Source organism: Engraulis encrasicolus, chromosome 1 (genome assembly GCF_034702125.1).
Source record: "Engraulis encrasicolus isolate BLACKSEA-1 chromosome 1, IST_EnEncr_1.0, whole genome shotgun sequence".
Taxonomy (NCBI): Eukaryota; Metazoa; Chordata; class Actinopteri; order Clupeiformes; family Engraulidae; genus Engraulis; species Engraulis encrasicolus.
In genome coordinates, this window is record NC_085857.1 from 10,039,896 (window position 1) to 10,060,010 (window position 20,115).

General features: G+C 43.3%; 5 protein-coding genes across 5 annotated transcripts; 2 read left to right on the forward strand and 3 right to left on the reverse strand.

The window, feature by feature from the left end:
* Nucleotides 1–499: 499 nt before the first annotated feature.
* Nucleotides 500–15,313, reverse strand: LOC134447718 (histone H3-like). The gene is made up of 2 exons (XM_063197336.1): nt 14,853–15,313; nt 500–821 (listed from the first exon to the last, which is right to left on the reverse strand). The coding sequence occupies exons 1-2, from the start codon at nt 15,201–15,203 to the stop codon at nt 501–503; spliced, it is 672 nt and encodes a 223-aa protein (XP_063053406.1). The 5' UTR covers nt 15,204–15,313; the 3' UTR covers nt 500.
* On the forward strand, nt 11,698–12,073 carry LOC134447672 (histone H4). The gene has a single exon (XM_063197260.1). It carries the CDS (start codon nt 11,714–11,716, stop codon nt 12,023–12,025), a length of 312 nt encoding a protein of 103 aa, XP_063053330.1. The 5' UTR covers nt 11,698–11,713; the 3' UTR covers nt 12,026–12,073.
* Nucleotides 13,564–13,991, forward strand: LOC134447615 (histone H2B 1/2-like). Its single transcript, XM_063197156.1, has one exon. The coding sequence runs from the start codon at nt 13,574–13,576 to the stop codon at nt 13,946–13,948; it is 375 nt and encodes a 124-aa protein (XP_063053226.1). The 5' UTR covers nt 13,564–13,573; the 3' UTR covers nt 13,949–13,991.
* A 734-nt stretch (nt 15,314–16,047) lies between the features above and the next one.
* LOC134447547 (histone H2A-like) lies at nt 16,048–16,570 on the reverse strand. The gene has a single exon (XM_063197065.1). It carries the CDS (start codon nt 16,488–16,490, stop codon nt 16,113–16,115), a length of 378 nt encoding a protein of 125 aa, XP_063053135.1. The 5' UTR covers nt 16,491–16,570; the 3' UTR covers nt 16,048–16,112.
* Nucleotides 16,571–18,914: 2,344 nt separating this feature from the next.
* LOC134447425 (histone H1-like) lies at nt 18,915–19,816 on the reverse strand. Its single transcript, XM_063196882.1, has one exon. It carries the CDS (start codon nt 19,686–19,688, stop codon nt 19,062–19,064), a length of 627 nt encoding a protein of 208 aa, XP_063052952.1. The 5' UTR covers nt 19,689–19,816; the 3' UTR covers nt 18,915–19,061.
* Nucleotides 19,817–20,115: the final 299 nt, after the last annotated feature.

The window sequence follows — 20,115 nt, forward strand, 5'->3', positions numbered from 1 at the left end:
ATGTGGGGGGGTGGATGTTTTATATGGTTGTTTGTTTTCCTTTTATAATGTATATTTATGTCTTGACTCTTGATAATCTGGACCCTACATCTGATCAATACATCTTATATTATACAGTTAGTAGCCTATACCTCCATCGAGACGCACGCAAATATGGCCTATGTGGAATGTGAAACGTATTCTGGAGGTGGAAGTAACGGACTGAGCTGCAAGTGATTGCGGTGTTCGTTTATGTAGCCTAGCGTTCAAGTTGGATATTACAACGCAGTCACTATTTTTACTTAGTCATGATGGAGAAACTCACGTGTCCTATTATAGCCTATATTACACATAATCTATTAACAACACACTCAAACTGTTACCCGTCAAATTAACCATTTCATCATTGTATGCAAATGTTCCCTTCATTTGGGAGTGTGGACACAATGGATATATTAGCTTCAACAGATATGTGGGTGGCTCTTAAAAGAGCCTTTGGGTTTTGTCGGGTTAGTCGATATTTAACCTCCGAAACCGTACAGAGTACGGCCCTGGCGTTTCAGAGCATAGACGACGTCCATGGCTGTGACAGTCTTCCTCTTGGCATGCTCGGTGTAGGTGACGGCATCACGGATCACGTTCTCAAGGAACACCTTCAGCACACCACGGGTCTCCTCGTAGATGAGGCCAGAGATACGCTTCACACCACCACGGCGAGCCAGGCGCCTGATTGCAGGCTTGGTGATTCCCTGGATGTTATCGCGAAGGACTTTGCGATGACGCTTAGCGCCACCCTTTCCAAGACCTTTTCCTCCTTTGCCGCGTCCGCTCATGTTGTCTCTCTGTATTCACAAAGACTAGCACCCTCTCACAGTGAGCCCCGCGTATTTATTCCAGACAGGAGGACCTGCTTGAAACCGGGCTTACTACTAGTAAGCAGGGCCAAGCGCCCCTCCCTTTGTGAGTTCGAAACCGTTATGGCGGGAGCATGCAAGCTATCCATCTTGGTGACATGCGCAGTGCCCTTCTAATAGCAACAATGTAACACACGAGTAGGCCTATACATTGTTACAACCTTTCAACTGCAGAGCAGTCGCACCCTACACACTACATGCATGTCAAGTCAAGTCAAGTAGGTTTTATTGTCAATTTCTTTACATGCACTGGTCATACAAAGAATTTGAAATTACATTTCTTGCTTTCCCATACAGACATAGACTAATTAAGGTAAGGACATAGACAGTATAGACATAGACAGTACTTATACATGGACTTAAGACAGTATGGACATAGACAGTGCTCATACAGACATTTAAAGTGCAAGACTGGACAACAGAAGACTTGTAGAGGACATACATTAAGAGGTATTTGTTGTGTTTTTGTGCTTTTCCTAAAAAAAGTCCTTTATAGCGTTCTGACATGGTAATAGTAGCATTTTGAAGAAAATAAATATAAAAAGGTCTGTCAAGTACACCAGCAGCAGTGTGTGTGTGTGTGTGTGTGTGTGTGTGTGTGTGTGTGTGTGTGTGTGTATGTGTTTAGTGCAGGTAGAAGGTGCGGTGTGCGTCTTGTGTGTGTGTTCGTGTGTCTGTGTGTGTGTGTGTGTGTGTGTGTGTGTGTGTGTGTGTGTGTGTGTGTGTGTGTGTGTGTGTGTGTGTGTCAGTGTGTGTATGTTGGGTTTAGTGCAGAAAGTGCAGTGTGCTTGTGTGTGTGTGTGTGTGTGTGTGTGTGTGTGCATGTTTTGAGTTAGTGCAGGTTGAAAGTTCAGTCACAAGTATAGTAGTGCAGGTGGAATGTTCAGTCGCAGATATGGTGGTGGGGGATGGGGAGGGGGGGTTGTCAGTGGCCTTGCTGGCTAGAGGCTGACAGTGGGGGGGGGGGGTTGTCAGTGGCCTTGCTGGCTAGAGGCTGACAGTGGAGGGAGAGTGGGTTGAGTGTTCAGCATCTTGATCGCTTGGTGCATTGTGCTGCTCGCCAGCCGGGTGGTACGGGAACGGAGGCGCCTGTACCTCTTTCCAGAGGGCAGGAGGCTGAACAGTTTGTGTGCAGGGTGGCTTGTGTCTTTGATGATCATCAGTGCTTTCCGGGTGAGGCGTGTGGTGTAAATGTCCTGCAGGGAGGGGAGTGGTACTCCAATGATCTTCTTCGCTGTGTTCACAACACGCTGGAGTGTCTTCCTGTTTTTCTCCGTGCAGCTTCCTCCCCACACTGTGATGCAGTTGGACACGACGCTCTCTATGGTTCCTCTGTAGAATGTTGTCATGATGGAGGGTGTAGCACTTGCCTTCTTTAGTTTGCGCAGGAAGTAGAGACGCTGATGGGCCTTCTTCGCCAGTGATGTAGTGTTGGTGGTCCAAGAGAGGTCGTCGCTGATGTGCACTCCAAGGAACTTGGTGCTGCTCACTCTCTCCACAGCATCGCCGTCGATGGTCAGTGGTGGCAGTTGTTTTTGGACCCTTTGGAAGTTGACAACAATCTCCTTGGTCTTGTTGACATTCAGCAGGAGGTTGTTGTCTTTGCACCATCTGGCCAGCAGGTCTACTTCTTCTCTGTAGTGAGTCTCATCGCCCTTGGTGATGAGGCCCACCAGTGTTGTATCATCCGCAAACTTCACTAGATGGTTAGTGCTGTGGGTCGTTGTGCAGTCGTGTGTCAGCAGCGTGAACAGCAGGGGGCTGAGAACACAGCCTTGCGGAGCCCCCGTGCTCAGGGTCAGGGTGCTCGAGGTGTTGTTCCCTACCCGTACTGCTTGTGGTCTTTGCATCAGGAAGTCCAGCAGCCAGTTGCAGAGGGAGGTGCTGAAACCTAGTTTGTCCAGTTTTCTGATGAGTTGTTGTGGTATTATGGTATTGAATGCTGAACTGAAGTCAATGAACAGCATTCTCACATATGAGTCTTTATTGTCCAAGTGGGTGAGGGCTGGATGGAGGGCAGAGCAAATTGCATCCTCCGTGGATCGCTTGGCTCGGTATGCGAACTGGTAGGGGTCTAGGGTGGGGGGTAGGGTGGCTTTGATGTGTGACAGGACTAGCCGTTCGAAGCACTTCATGATTATGGGCGTCAGTGCTACAGGACGGTAGTCATTGAAGCATGATGGTGATGATTTCTTCGGCACAGGTATGATGGTAGCAGCTTTGAAAAGTGATGGGATGACTGCTTGCTCCAGAGAGATGTTAAAGATGTCTGTGAAGACATCCTTCAGCTCTTCTGCACAATCCTTCAACACTCGGCCTGGTATGTTGTCTGGGCCAGCTGCTTTGCGTGGGTTGATGGTGGCCAGTGTCCTCTTAACACTGGCAGAGGACAGGTAAAGGGGTTGATCATGGGGGGGAGGGGGAGTTTTCTGTGGGTGAGTGTCATTTTGTGCTTCAAAGCGGGCAAAGAAACTATTCAGATCGTTTAGCATGTACATTACTATTTGTTTAATCTTTCTTTTTTTTAGCCCTCTGAAAGGGATGAGTGCAATATGTTTGGTTTACTATTACTATTACCATTTTGGACGAATGTTTGCTGATTGGTAGGCCTATGGGCCAAGATGCAGTCAGAACTATATTAACAGAAGCTGTCCGTATATGTTACATATTTCCTTGTTCAGTGAACATGTGTTTGTGTCATTTGTCTGTCTGTTGTGCTATGTTTTTGGTGTACATCACACTCTCATCTGTATTATGACACCTTGATGACCTTATCAAAGTGATTAACCCTCAAGCGACCGGGCTGTTTTTGCGACTAATCCGACCGAGCGGGGTCATTTATGACCCTAAGGAGTTCATGTAGAAATACCACTATATACATTATATTTTGGGGATCATTCAAATTTATTTACATCCAAGACATAGGCTACTTGTCCCTCATCTAAAGCAAACAAATATAAATTTGAACATTTTATTTTTTTACTAAAAGGTAGTCAAACTTACATACGTACATGACTAATGACATGCTCTCATTTGCATATGTAAACATAAAAATACAAAAAAACATCCAATGCATTTTTTTTCAACGTGCAACTTTGGGCAACCAAGCTAAATTCTATCAATTAGGCCCACAGATGATAGGCTATTTCTGCAATAAAACTTTAGGGTACTCAACATTTCCGGGTTCATGAAATCACGACTAATAGAGAATATGATAATTTAAAACCATGTCTCAAACGTATAAGCTTGTGCACACTCAACATTTATCGTAAACTTTTTCTGGACATTGTGGCTGTGAAAAGGCGTCTTCCATATGTAGGCCTATTCAGATTCCTGGGTGTGCACATCAGCGAGGACTTGTCATGGAGCGCCAACACCTCTGCAATGGCTAAAAAGGGATCCCAAAGGCTATATTTCCTTCGCACTCTAAAGAAGGCCCAGCTACCACGAGATCTGCTCACTAACTTCTACAGGTGTACAATTGAATCAGTAATTACATACAGCATTACATCCTGGTACACCAGCTGCACACACGACAACAAGAAGATGTTACAGCGCATCATTAAAACAGCAGAGAGAATCATTGGATGCCAACTACCCACACTTGAGGAGATCCACCATACACGCTGCACAAACAGAGCATTAAACATCCTTAAAGATCACACACACCCTGGTCACAGGCTCTTCACCATGCTACCATCTGGCAGGCGCTTTAGGACTCTGCGTGCCCGCACTACAAGAATGAAGGACAGCTTTTACCCTACTGCCATTAGACTCTTGAACTCAATTCGTCACCTGCCCCCCCTCAATACCTCAGGACTATCGATACTGTGAGATGCACATGGATTTTTATGGATTTTATTTATTTATTGTTAATATATCTTTTATTTTGTGGGCATTTGTGGGTTGCTACTAAACATAATCTCGCTATATTTATATAGTGACAATAAAGTCTACTCTACTCTACTCTACTCTACTCTATTAGAGCAGGGGTGGGGAACATTTTTCATTCGAGGGGCCACTTCAAATTGCTCCAAGGGCCGTAAAAGTCCTCTGAGGGCCGTGTTATGAACACAAACCAGGATGTCCCCCCGCACTTTAGGCCTGTATTGAAGGCATCCACCTTTAAAACATACCCCACCTTCTCTAGTTCTCCTGAATATAACTTAATTGTATTGCTTATGATTTCTAAGGTTCATTTACAAAATATATCACATTTCATGTGATGCTGCATAACATTACAATTGTCTCGGGGGCCGGATAAAACGGCCTCAAGGGCCGCCAATGGCCCTCCAGCCATATAGGTTCCCCACCCCTCAATTAGTGCAAAGAGATGATTCAGCTGATGCTTGAGCCTTTGTACTAAGGACATTTCTAAAAACGACATTGATTTCTACACTGAGGACTTGTTTCCTTTTTGATCATCAGGATGACTTCCATGTCATATTCTTATCATATGCCTAGGACCACTGTGTCATGATGATATCAAAAAACACATATAGATATGCAGATGAAATCAATGGTTAGGAAAACACTGCTGAAAATGACAAAAATATGAACCTTTGAATACTGTAATTTCAAACATTTTCAGTCTTTAACCCTAAAGCGACCGAGTGGGGTCATTTATGACCCCGGGCACAATATTTTTTGTTCACCATTTCTTGTCCTTTTAGGGGTTGGTCAATACCTATGTTGTGCATGTTGTGAATGAATTTTGTGAGAATTGGCCCATTTATAGCCTATGGGAATTTTTCTGGACTTTTACGGCCCTCGGAGCAATTTGAAGTGGCCGCTCCAATGAAAAATGTTCCCCACCCCTGCTCTAATACATATGGAAGACGCCTTTTCACAGCCACAATGTCCAGAAAAAGTTTCAGATAAATGTTGAGTGTGCACAAGCTTATATGTTTGAGACATGGTTTTGTCTATGTAATTTAACATATTCTCTATTAGTCGTGATTTCATGAACCCAGAAATGTTGAGTACCCGAAAGTTTTATTGCAGAAAAAGCCTATAATCTATGGGCCTAATTGATAGAATTTAGCTTGGTTTCCCAAAGTTTCACTTTGAGAGAAGAAAAAAATGCATCGGATGTTTTTTGTATTTTTATGTGTACATATGCAAATGAGAGCATACATCATTATCAATGTACGTATGTAAGTTTGACAACCTTTTAGCAAAACAATAAAATGTTCAAATTTACAGTGTATATTTGTTTGCTTTAGATGAGGGACAAGTAGCCTATGTATTGGATGTAAATACATTTGAATGATCCCCACAATATAATGTATATGGTGGTATTTCTATATTAACTCCTTGGGGTCATAAATGACCCCGCTCGGTCGGATTAGTCGCAAAAACAGCCCGGTCGCTTGAGGGTTAATCACTTTGATTAATGTCATCAAGGTGTCATAATAAAGATAGCCCAAGCAATGTCACCTACCATGACCATAGCGGAATGTCAATGAATGCCATCAGGCATAAAACATTTATGACATTGACACTATGATTATAACACGTCCATGACTACATCACAATACAGTTATGACGCTGTCGTGTTAGCCTACTCTATAGTTCATGACAAAGAAATCGTGCTAGTGAACAAAACACAGCATGTTTCAGGATGTAATCAGAAGTGCATATCGCAGAAGTTTGATATTCTCTAGTTTCTAAGCAGCATTTTTAATTAAAACAAATCAAACATATATATAGTGCACACGTCATTCAATGTGCTTAAGAATAGAGAAAAGAGAAGAAGAGGAAGAAAAAAAAAAACTAGTTTGTGTTATAGATAGTGTGTAATTGACTATCACCAAAGGCAGATGAGAATAAAGCAGTTGTTAACTCCCCTTTAAAACAAGATAGGCCTACTGTTCTAATTTGGACAGGGAATTGGTTCCAGCATTTCGCAGCATAATGCCTAAATGCCATTTCATTTTTAGGTGAAATGCCGTTAGATTAGGCTACTTCCACGCGGTTTTGATAGACTCGCCTTCGATTTAGGCTATTGATAGCTCATCTCGACAGAATGTCTTGTCAATGCAATCTATGCATAAGGTTTTTGCAACTATATTTTTCTTATCATTACAATGAGTAATCCAATTATTCCACGGAGGTTTAGGCCTATTATTATGAGATAATAATATAAGATAATCCTTTATTGTCTCTTCAATAGAACTTTTGTTTGGACATGTGAGTGTGATGTAGGCCTACACAAAAAACATAGCACAACAGACAGACAAATGACATACACATGTACACTGAACAAGGAAATATGTAACATATACGGACAGCTTCTGTTAATTAGTAGGGGCTCTAAGCCGAGAAATCGTTACGCGCTGGATAGAAGCATATAATTCGGTACACGTGTTCCTTGACTGATTTGAAGACATCCTAGAAGGGGTGCCCCTTGAAAAAAAAATGTCTACCATGTCATATACAATATCTCATGTTGGTAACGCATTACATTGTTATTACATGACATTATACTTAGCTGACAATGTTAATATAGTCCTCAGAAGAGATGAAGCAAGGGTAGCCTGCTAGACCAGATTGATAAAACTACAAAATGTACATAGTGTGAAAGTATGGGTGAGTCTGTGCTTACGTGCTTGACAGTATGTAACATTGTGAACGATTTGAGAAGATTCTTGGTCTGAATTAAAATGAACATTGCCAACACTAAAACTATGGTGAGAATAGACTGCTGCTAATGCTCGATTTGAATGGGATAGTGTCAGTGCAAGATGCCCTAGGTAGCAGGTTCTCCATCCTCTAATTTCCATAACAGATATACGTATTTTATTTGTATGAGAGAGGGTAAAGGACAGGACCTTTCCATATGTATGAAGAACCCCATAAGATCACCTAATTCTATATTTTTACAAGTGCATATTGTGAGAGCATTTCAGTCATCTTTAGAATGGCATTACAGATTACTCAATATAGGCCTACATGTAGGCCACAGTATGGCTTCAGTTCAAATTAAATGGGAATGATTTCTTAGTGTATGTTGAGTAAGAAGACAGAGATTAAAAAAAAATGTTTATTTGCAGACAAGTCCTCACCTAGTAGTAGTTAGCTCAGTAATCATTGAGTACTTAAACTGCTATCAAAACTGACAGCTGATGGACAACATGTACTGTAGGTCTTTTGCCACCCTTACCCATAGGAGAAATATCTATATAGAACAACACTTCTCATATGGTATATACTATGAAAGTAAATCATTACCTGGACTCATTTTCTTGATATGCAAGGCACATAAATAGTCTGGGCGGAAGAATAGTCGATCATACCCCGCCCCCCCAAACAAAATGCCATAAGACTTTTTTTAACCTTCAAGATTTTGAGTGGTAACAGTAACATAACTCATTCCCACTACACCTTTTTGCATAATATTGTACATGTCCTCAGAATGCTCTACATCAGTGGTTCTCAAAACTTTTGTGTGAAGTACCCCCTGAGAAAATATTGAGCTCTCCGAGTACCACCTTGACAACCAACATTAGAATATTGCAGTAAAGGCCTTCCATATTCACTTTTGCCAGTCAGTACAGGAGAGGTTCATAATGGCATTCCAAGTACCACCAGAGATGTCTCAAGTACCACCAGTGGTACGCGTACCACAGTTTGAGCACCACCGCTCTACATGTTTCAGTTCTATAGTTGTACTGTACAGTACAGTGCAGTGCAGTGGAGTGCAGTACAGTACAGTAGCATACAGAATGGTGCAGTATAATAAAGTACAGTAGAGTATAGTACAGTACAGTACAGTAGCATACAGTACGGTGCAGTACAGTACAGTAGCATACAGTACGGTGCAGTACAGTAAAGTAAAGTACAGTACAGTACAGTAGAATAAAGTACGGTGGAGTCTAGTTAAGTACAGTACAGTAGCATACAGTACGGTGCAGTCTAGTACAGTACTGCACGATGCAGTAGAGTACAGTACGGTATATCACATTACAGTACAGTACAGTACAGTATACAGTACAGTACAGCATAGTACAGTACAGTACAGTGCAATACAGTAGAGTACAGTATAGTCTTATAGACGTTAGCCCTCCAAAGCCAATAGGATTTCCACATGCTGTTGTTTTAAGTTTTTGAAATACTATTTTAGTAGCCTATGTGAGAGAGGGAAGGCAGGCAGACATGTTTTAAACAAAGGACCACACCCACAAATAAAAAATAACGAGCAAACAATAAATTAAGTGGTTAGGTAGCCAACATGTCATCTAGATTAAAGCCAAAAGTAGATGGAAAAACAGACATGTTACCATTTTGCTCTTTTAAAACAAAGTAGGCCTATCTGTCAATATACTGTATGGATGGTGTATTGCATATTGATTATTCATAATTTCCTAAGCATAAATGCCCTTATCACTCCATTGTACACTTAACCCTCAAGCGACCGGCCTGTTTTTGCGACTAATCTGACCGAGCGGGGTCATTTATGACCCCAAGGAGTTTATATAGAAATACCACTATATAAATTATTTTTTGGGGTTCATTCAAATTTATTTACATCTTGCACATACTTGTCCCTCATCTAAAGCAAAAAAATGTGAATTTGAATATTTTATTGTTTTGCTAAAAAATAGTCAAACTTACATATGTATATGCTAAATATGATGTATGCCCTCATTTGCATATGTAAACATCAAAATACAAAAAACATCCAATACATTTTTTTCTTCTCTCATCATCAGTAATCAACTGAGAAAGTTTCATGGTGATATCTATCATTTAATTTTTTTTAGCCCATTCACTTGTAGTAGTCTCACCATAATAATACAGTATATTTATGCTAATTATGGAAATTGCTCAAAGTCAAACTTTGAGAAACCAATCTAAATTCTATCCATTAGGCCCATAGATGACATTTCTGCAATAAAACTTTAGGGTACTCAACATTTCTGGGTTCATGAAATCACAAGATCAAAGAATATGGTAATTTACATAGACAAAACCATGTCTCAAACATATAACATTATGCACACTCAAAATTTCTCTGAAACTTTTTCTGGACATTGTAGCTGTGAAAAGGTGTCTTCCACATATATTAGAGCAAAGAAATGATTCAACTGATGCTTCAGCCTTTGTATAGCCATAAAATAAGGAAAATTCTAAAAACGCCATTGATTTCTACACTGATGACTTGTTTCCTCCCTCTTTGTTCATCAGGATGACTTCCATTTCATATTCTCATCATGTGTCTAGGACCACTGTGCCATAATATCAGCAAATATGGAGCAATAACAGAGGAAATGCTAACTGGGTGCCCTCACAGTATGCTTCGTTGGCTATCGCAGGGGTGCCCTATTTATTTATATAATATATTACATTTTAATACTATAAATGTTTATATTGTGAATATTTTAGGTCTGCTGACCATGGCCTGCCCATAGACACAAAATACAAAAAACAGAGTTTGAAAATTACAACAACAATGGACATTATAATGTTGAGTATCTCATGGATCTCATTCACAACATGCACAACATATGTATTGACAAACTCCTAGAAGGACAAGTTTTTCTGATGAAACTTGCTGGAATGGTGTATGAAAATATGTGCCCGGGGTCATAAATGACCCCAGTCGGTCGCTTTAGGGTTAAGACTGCGATATACACAACTGAACATTAATCAGCATACATTTGTCATTTGACAGCTGTCACTGACACTTGATATGTACATGTATTATTGACTTGATTGATATGAATATATTTCAGTTGGACTCCTAGGGTTAAATCATTGAGGGGGTCCTAAGGAAGTAGTAGTAGTTTGTGTGTGTGCGCGCATGTGTAAGTGGGATTAAAATTATTGTTTGCCATCTTTATCTGAAGAGCAGACTGAGTGTCTGAACCTGCTAATGCTAGCATGCTAACATTGGGACAGGTATGTGTGGCCCAGTTCAAGGGTTTATCTCTTCTCCCCTAAATTTTTCAACCACAATTTTCTTTTTGGATGTTATAGATATGACCCACTGCAAATTTTTAAAACTCTTAATGAATGTTGGTTCAATAGCTAAATGCCCAGAAATGAGCTCTCAATTGTAGAGTGATCTCATTCTGACCATGGTTTTTATGATTTTCCTCTTTTTGAATCTAAATAAGACATATATAACATTGTATTTAACATATTTTCAAAGTTCAGTTTGTATACATCACACACAAATAGGTGGATTGGCCCATAACACCATTATGTCCAGGCAGTACAGCATTTTACTACTATTGGCTGGTTTTGGGCAGCCATCTTGGATTTACCCCATAAAAATGACCTTAATGACATTGAAATTTGGGGCACCCCTTCTGAAATTATGGAGAACACGCTAAGGAAGGTCTACACCGATTTTGGTGCTTCTATCCAGCGCGTAACGATTAGGCCCTTTTTGGACGCTAAGAGACCCAGCTAAATATAGTTCTGACTGCATCTTGGCCCATACCAACCAGCAAACATTCGTCCATGCAAACCAAACATATTGCACTCATCCCTTTCAGAGGGGTAAAAAAAGAAAGAATAAACAAATAGTATTGTATGCATGCATGAAGTGTGTAGAATGCAACTGCTCTGCAGTTGAAAGGTTGTAACAATGTATAGGCCTACTCGTGTGTTACATTGTTGCTATTAGAAGGGCACTGCGCATGTCACCAAGATGGATAGCTTGCATGCTCCCGCCATAACGGTTTCGAAGTCACAAAGGGAGGGGCGCTTGGCCCTAGTACGCATGGTTTCAAGCAGGTCCTCCTGTGTGGCAAAAATAAGCGGGGCTCACCATGACAAGATACTAATCTTTTTGATAACAGAGAGACAACATGAGCGGACGCGGCAAAGGAGGAAAAGGTCTGGGAAAGGGTGGCGCTAAGCGTCATCGCAAAGTCCTTCGCGATAACATCCAGGGAATCACCAAGCCTGCAATCAGGCGCCTGGCTCGCCGTGGTGGTGTGAAGCGTATCTCTGGCCTCATCTACGAGGAGACCCGTGGTGTGCTGAAGGTGTTCCTTGAGAACGTGATCCGTGATGCCGTCACCTACACCGAGCATGCCAAGAGGAAGACTGTCACAGCCATGGACGTCGTCTATGCTCTGAAACGCCAGGGCCGTACTCTGTACGGTTTCGGAGGTTAAATATCGACTCACCCGACAAAAACCAAAGGCTCTTTTAAGAGCCACCCACTTATCTAAAAAAGCTAATATATCCATTGTGTCCACGCTCAAATGAAAGGAACATCTGTATGAAACAATGAAATGGTTAGTTTTATGCAGAATGTGGAATGAACCATTCTGTTAGCCTTGCACTGCAAAGTAGCCTAGGCTACACCAGCTGCCTCAGATTTTAGATTAAGATTTTAATCGAAGTCCTTATTACAGTGTGAAGCTTTGAAATTGAACTTTGTTCAAACTACTCACACGACTTGCAGTAAAACAATTACATCAATTTGTAATCCGGAGGCAGGTGAACTTGTTATTTCAATTTAGACCATGCCCATTGCCGTGCGTAGTAGAATTATTTAACTGTATCTATCATGACTTAGGCTACTGACTCGGCTTTATTTAGTGTGTAGGACTTTCCAAGCAGGTTTCCTATGAGCTGGTCGTGACAAAAGCCACTTTCCACAATGTGATCCATTGTGTAAATGTATCTTTCAAAATCGTGAAAACGGTCAAGAATGCCCCTCACAACAATTTCCCCCTGTGATCCATAAATTATACTCTACTCTACTACAGAATGAATAATGAAGGCAACTACATATGTTAGGCTGGTACAATAAGGTCTGCTATTTACCCTAATACGAAACTTGAGTCTGCTTGCTGGCAACATAGGCTACACGTAGGCTACTCATATGGTGCGTTCCCCAGGGTTGGGAGATGGGATGTTTCTGACCTCCTACTTGCTGAAATGCATTGGAACGCCTGTTGAAGTGGAATGTTCAAGTCGCGAGCTGGGGCAAAAGCGAAGCAAACCGACTTCGCCCCATTGACTATCGTGATGTCATCACAGCAATGGCAGCGCACGGTATTAGGAATAGTTTATGTTGCACATCACCATTCTATGGACAAATAAAGTTGATTCGGACAGGTTAACGGTTGCAAAACAGCCTATTAACTTTTCTAAGGTGTAGTTATATTGACATTGCGTATTTCAAAGATGAAATGCGGCTAAATGAAAATAACGCATGATGTTGTTTACATTGCTGACATCTTTGAGAAGTGGATATGTAGTTTTTGTCCCTCCATGTTTGTAGTTTGTTTGACTTGCTGGTTGGAACGCTTTCAAGTGGGAGGTAGTTGCCTTCTTGTTGCCTACTAGGAAGCTACTACCTCTGGGGAATGCACCAATAGTAACATTTCAGGTGATTTAAGTTCATCTGACTAGAATAAGCTGCTTGTATTACTTTGTTGAACGTAATTTATTTCGTTAAAAAGTGCGGGAAATGGCCAGTGTGCAACGAGGGCAAAACTAACGTTTGTGGGTAGAGTGTTCTTTGAGGCAGACGGAACGCCCCCTATTTCAAAAGTGACAAATCATCGCCTCTGAAAATGGAGGGAAATGGCTCATTGGATTGTCCTTGAGCTCAGCGTGTGCCGACTTGAAGTGAGGTATTTGCATACTGGTGGGTATAAGAACAGCAGAGCAACTATGCCAAATACCATTGTCCCTGACAACTGCTAATCATGCCTGATCCAGCCAAGCCTGCCCCCAAGAAGGGCTCAAAGAAAGCCGTGAGCAAGACCGCCGGAAAGGGTGGCAAGAAGCGCAAGAGGACCAGGAAGGAGAGCTATGCTATCTACGTGTACAAGGTCCTGAAGCAGGTCCACCCCGATACGGGGATCTCTTCTAAGGCCATGAGCATCATGAACTCCTTCGTCAACGACATCTTCGAGCGCATCGCTGGTGAGGCTTCCCGCCTGGCACACTACAACAAGCGCCACACCATCTCCTCCAGGGAGATCCAGACCGCAGTGCGTCTGTTGCTGCCCGGTGAGCTCGCCAAGCACGCCGTGTCTGAGGGAACCAAGGCCGTCACCAAGTACACCAGCTCCAAGTAAAGAGTTCTCCCCCTTATCCCAAACCAAAGGCTCTTTTAAGAGCCACCCACAATCTCATCAAAAAGCTATTCCATGTATTGTGACTATTGAGCAGAATGATCTGTGTAGTAGGCCTATGTGATCAAATGTCACACAGACGCGCACAACCAAAGCCACTAGTCCACAAGCTAACGAACCAAATGAATCATTTGTCACCACCTGAATCATTTGCCAGGCCTAGGATGACGCGCAGTAAGGTATTGCAGTCTTTCGCTATTGGGCCTCGCATGTGTCAACACAGCGCCTGGTTGAACTTGTAGACCAATTCAAGTACGTATGTATAAGTGTTTTAAGTTGACCAAACTTACTGTGAGAAATCTGCTCAACTTACGTTAAATTACGTTTAAGTTGACCAAAGTCAAGCAGCCCGGTCCCCTAACTTTTTTTGCACGTCTGCTCTACTTGCAGTGTGCTGTATTGTTGTATATGTCGTGTGAAGTTGCGACAGTGTAGTATAATTGGCCTTCAATCACATTTAAGATTGGGGAATATATTCTGAAAAGTACGACAAGGGTGTATTGGCTAAACATAAGAACAAATATCCACTGCTCGGCCAGCGTGCGCTCTTACTGTAGACTCACAAGTTGTGTAGCCCGTTACTTCACAGGCTTATAGTGATGGCTTCATAATAGTGAATGATTGCTGCTATATTGCTCTGTGCAAGCGCCTTGTTGTGTTGGCTTTTGATGTGTTTGTACCGTGATGTACTGTACTTGACACTGCGACGGGCTGGGTAGAAACAATGCTTTCATAGGAAGGTGTGAGTGGCTCTTAAAAGAGCCGTTGTTGGTTTCAGGGGAAAGACTTAAGCACGCTCTCCGCGGATACGACGAGCCAGCTGGATGTCCTTGGGCATGATGGTCACTCTCTTGGCGTGGATGGCGCACAGGTTGGTGTCCTCGAACAGACCAACCAGGTAAGCCTCGCTAGCCTCCTGCAGAGCCATGACAGCAGAGCTCTGGAAGCGCAGGTCGGTCTTGAAATCCTGAGCGATTTCCCTGACCAGACGCTGGAAGGGCAGCTTGCGGATCAGCAGCTCAGTGGATTTCTGGTAGCGACGGATCTCTCTCAGAGCCACTGTTCCTGGCCTGTAACGGTGAGGCTTCTTCACGCCGCCGGTAGCCGGTGCGCTTTTACGCGCTGCCTTGGTGGCGAGCTGCTTCCTCGGGGCCTTGCCACCGGTGGACTTGCGGGCAGTTTGCTTGGTTCTTGCCATTGTTGAGCTTCGTTGGAAGGGACGAATGTAAAGATGAATACCAAGCGCGTGCTATTTAAGCGCTACAGCCGAGACTTGTCTCCAATGACGTGCCCTCACCAGTTCCCTCTGATTGGATTACACCCTAATGGCGCCTAAAATTTAAACCATAGAGCACCGCCCCACCAAGATTGCAATGTAGCTCTACTCAATGGTGTTATAGTAGTCAACACGCACTTTTCATCTCTAACTATCCAACATGCACAATGTAGGCATATCCACTGGGTCGACCAATACAGTTTATTTACCGGTGTTAAAACACTTTTCACCTCTAGCCTACATGTAAACAACATATGTCCTTTAATGCTACGCTATATTAAAACCACAGCCATATTACATATCACCCTACATGCTCTTGGGTCCCATTGTGCTTTGGCGCCCACACCGCATTAGTCTCACCGGTCTTTCTATTATGCGTGTTTGAAACGTCTCTGAAACACTTTCAAGTGGAACATGCATATGCATTCAACACACAAGATGTGTAGGACCTATATTAGCTGCACCATAGTCGTGGATGAATGCATGGCAACAAACTGTGCTGGCGTCTAATGCGGGAAACATACTTGGGCAGTCAACGAGTCTATGTATTAATAATCATAGCTAAGCAATTCTCTTCCCGTGTCTCACATATTGAGCGTCTTGACACATTCTTACTTAGCCGTTACGTAGGCTAGACGGTGTAGATCAATATGCCAGCGTTTTGGAGATAGCGATAGTAAACGGGTCATCCCCATTATTCATGATATGAACAAGTCATTATTTGTTTTACAATGTTTCATTATGATTTCTGTCAGACATTGAAAATTGCTCTTTTCGGGATGTGAGTGGCTCTTAAAAGAGCCGTTGTGTTCAGGGGAGCCGGGGACAAATTTACTTGGACTTCTCGGTCTTCTTGGGCAGGAGCACAGCCTGAATGTTGGGCAGCACACCACCCTGAGCGATGGTAACGCCACCGAGCAGTTTGTTCAACTCCTCGTCGTTACGCACGGCCAGCTGCAGATGACGGGGGATAATACGACTCTTCTTGTTGTCACGAGCGGCGTTACCGGCCAACTCCAAGATCTCAGCGGTCAAGTACTCCATCACTGCAGCCATGTAGACGGGTGCACCAGCTCCCACGCGCTGAGCATAGTTGCCTTTACGCAGCAGCCTGTGCACACGACCGACGGGGAACTGCAGTCCAGCCCTGGACGAACGAGTCTTGGCCTTCGCCCTAGTCTTGCCACCGGTTTTGCCTCTTCCACTCATGTTTGTTATTACTTTGTCTTAGATTTCGAGAAAACAAGTGCTTGTTTCTTCACCTCACGCCAATATATGTGCACGACTGGGGAGGCAACCTAGAGCCTGAGTGGATGAAGCAGTAAGCTTTTGGAGCCAATCACTGGGTAGTTAACACCGTGACACAGTTGGCGCTCTTTTCCCTTCTCCTCACAAATCACATTATCTTTTTAGGCAAACAACAAAACGCGCAACACAATGGAATTAACGTATGCTATATGAAACGCCGTACTTTACATATACTTGACCATACACCCTGCGCTTTTATTCTGTGCGCTCTTCACTATGGTGTGCATTGCAACTTGTTTCATAAGAAAGTAGCGCGCCATGGACATTTGACTCGAACCAAATTGTTTACAAGATAGAGAATAGCCATAACATACAAACAAAATGTTATGTGCACGTATATACGAAACTATCCGTGCGCAACTGTTTCACTTGGCTGGGTATATAAGTTAGCTTGGGTAGTTCTATAAGCCAAAAGCCTATAGCCATACAGTTCGTTAAGTTGGGCTGGGGGTGTGGGGCTTTGGTTGTTTTTTTAACAATCACTTTTCACCTCTGTCATACAGGTAAACAATGTATGTCCTTTTATGGCATGCTAACACCATAGCCATATTCATATCACCCTACATGCTTTTGGTAAACAACGTATGTCATTTCATGCCACGCTAACACCATAGCCATATGTTATAATCAAGCTATGCGTTTGGGTTTCATTGGGCTTTGGCGCCCACACTGCAGCACTGGTCTTTGCATTGTGCGTGTTTGAAACGTCTCTGAAACATTTTCAAGTGGAACATGCTTATGCATTCAACAAACAAGATGTGTATATTAGCTGCATCATAGTCGTAGATGAATGACAACATGACAACAAACTATGCTGGCTTGCGTCTAATGCAGGAAAACACTTGGGATGTCAACCTGTCTTGATATTTATAGCTAACCAATTCCCTTGTAGTGTCGTCACACATTGGCAAGTGGTTTATTCAGCCAGTACCCTATGTAGACCATGTATAGGCCAGCTTTTTGAGAGTTGGCGATAGTAACCGATCTCTATTATTCATGATGTACACCAGTCAATATATATGTTTTCTTTGTTTCATCATAGTCTCTGTCAGACATTGAAAATTGCTTTTTTTGGGATGGGTGGGCGGCTCTTAAAAGAGCCTTTGTGGTGAGGGACGTTGGGGGCAAATTTACTTGGACTTTTCGGTCTTCTTGGGCAGGAGCACAGCCTGAATGTTAGGCAGCACACCACCCTGAGCGATGGTAACGCCACCGAGCAGTTTGTTCAACTCCTCGTCGTTACGCACGGCCAGCTGCAGATGGCGGGGGATAATACGACTCTTCTTGTTGTCACGAGCGGCGTTACCGGCCAACTCCAGGATCTCAGCGGTCAAGTACTCGAGAACTGCAGCCATATAGACGGGTGCACCAGCTCCAACGCGCTGAGCATAGTTGCCTTTGCGCAGCAGCCTGTGCACACGACCGACGGGGAACTGCAGTCCAGCCCTGGAAGAACGAGTCTTGGCCTTCGCCCTTGTCTTGCCACCGGTTTTGCCTCTTCCGCTCATGTTTGATTTTTTGTCTTTGATTCCTAAAAATCGAGTGCCTGTGGTCTCACCTCACGCCTCTATATGTCCACGGCTGGGGAGGCAACCTAGAGCCTGATTGGCGGAAGCTGTAAGCTTTGGAGCCAATCACTGGGTAGTTAACACCGTGGCATTGTTGGGCAAATAGTTGGCGCTCTTTTCCGTTATCCCCACAATCATATTCATTTTTGCAAACAATAAACTTAACGCCATTGAATGCAAATAAAAGTATTTAAGCATGATGACGACCGTATCGCATACAGCCTATCCTGCGCTTTGTTATGTGCTGTTTTCTTTGGCGTGTATTCATTAAAGTAATACTCTTACAGATGTAATTACAACGTTATAGCATGGCTACAATCTTTGTAATGCCATACTACTAGTGTAGTAATTACACATATAAGTCCTTCTATATTGTATACAACTGTTGCAACTTGTTTCTAATCCAAATAGAAACAAACAGCTGTAGTCAGTCGTTCATTGCGCGTCTTTCCAAAGTGTCCAATAAAGACAGACAGAAGGTATATGATACGGCTAAATAAACTTGAACCTATATGATAATTAACATGCTATGTGCTTGAAACTATATGATAATTAACATGTTATGTGCTTGTACAGATGTGTTAGGAGATGTACGCTCACATGCATGTTCATAACTAAACGGTCACTGTGAGCATCAGGCTGGGTTCAGTCATGTATAGCTGGCTGGCTTATCCTTATGGCAGCAGCGGCAGGGACTTGAGAGGGGCTTCCGTGATTTTAGAAACAATGACGTTTGTTGAAGGGGGGGGCGCAAATCATGCTTGGCAACAGACCGTTCGTTCATTCATGCCAAACTTGGACACAGTACTTGGTGCACGCATTTCATTGGGACATGTGCAATTAATGAGGAAATTGGGTGGCTCTGAAAAGAGCCTTTTGTTTGTGACAGCAGCCATAAATGTATTTACTTCTTCTTGGGGGCTGCCTTCTTGGGTGCTGCCTTCTTGGGTGCTGCCTTCTTGGGCTTAGCTGCTTTGGGCTTAGCTGCCTTGGGCTTGGCTGCCTTAGCCTTCTTCGGGCTCTTTGCTGCCTTCTTGGGAGCCGCGGGCTTCTTTGCCTTCTTGGGGCTCTTGGTAGCCTTCTTGGGGGCGGCGGGCTTCTTAGCCTTCTTCGGGCTTTTGGTGGCCTTCTTGGCAGCGGCTGGCTTTTTGGCTGCTGCCTTCTTGGGCTTCTTGGCAGCTGGCTTTTTGGCCGCTGGCTTCTTGACTGCCTTCTTCTTGGGTTCTGCCGCCTTCTTGGCTAACTTGAAGGATCCGGACGCACCGACTCCTTTCGTGTGAACAAGTGTGCCTTTGGTGACCAGTGCTCTGACTGCCACTTTGACACGAGCCTTGTTCTTCTCCACATCGTATCCGCCAGCTGCGAGCGCCTTCTTCAGAGCGGCAAGGGACACTCCCTTCTTCTCCTTGGAGGCAGCGATTGCTTTCACAATCAACTCGCCGACACTTGGGCCAGTCTTCTTGGGCCTGGGTGCCTTCTTCTTGGGTGATTTTGCCGGTGCGGCAGCGGGGGCTGGAGCAGTCTCTGCCATTCTTGTTGCGTTTGTCTTTCAGTGTTTCCACAGAATGAATAACCGGATGAGCCAGTGGGCAGGAGTTAAACTCAACATGAGAGCCGTAGAGATTCAACCAAGCGAGCTCTCCGACTCTTTGTCTCTACAAGCAGCTCGTTTGTGTTTTCTGCTCTCGTGTATGCTAAAATATGTGAATAACGAAACCAAGTTTGGATGCACAAACAAGTTATCTGATTAATTAAATAACCCAACGTTCACAGAAACACGAACAAAGTGGCTTTATGTCCGTTTTTGGTGTTTAAACTTCACTGCAACTTCACTAGTAGTGGCGGAGTTATGGAGTCTTGGGTGTACTTTGTCATGAAAACACGCTATTTTAAGAAATGAACAGATATCACACGTTGCCCACGAAGCCCAAGTGATCAAATTCATAATGTGATCTATC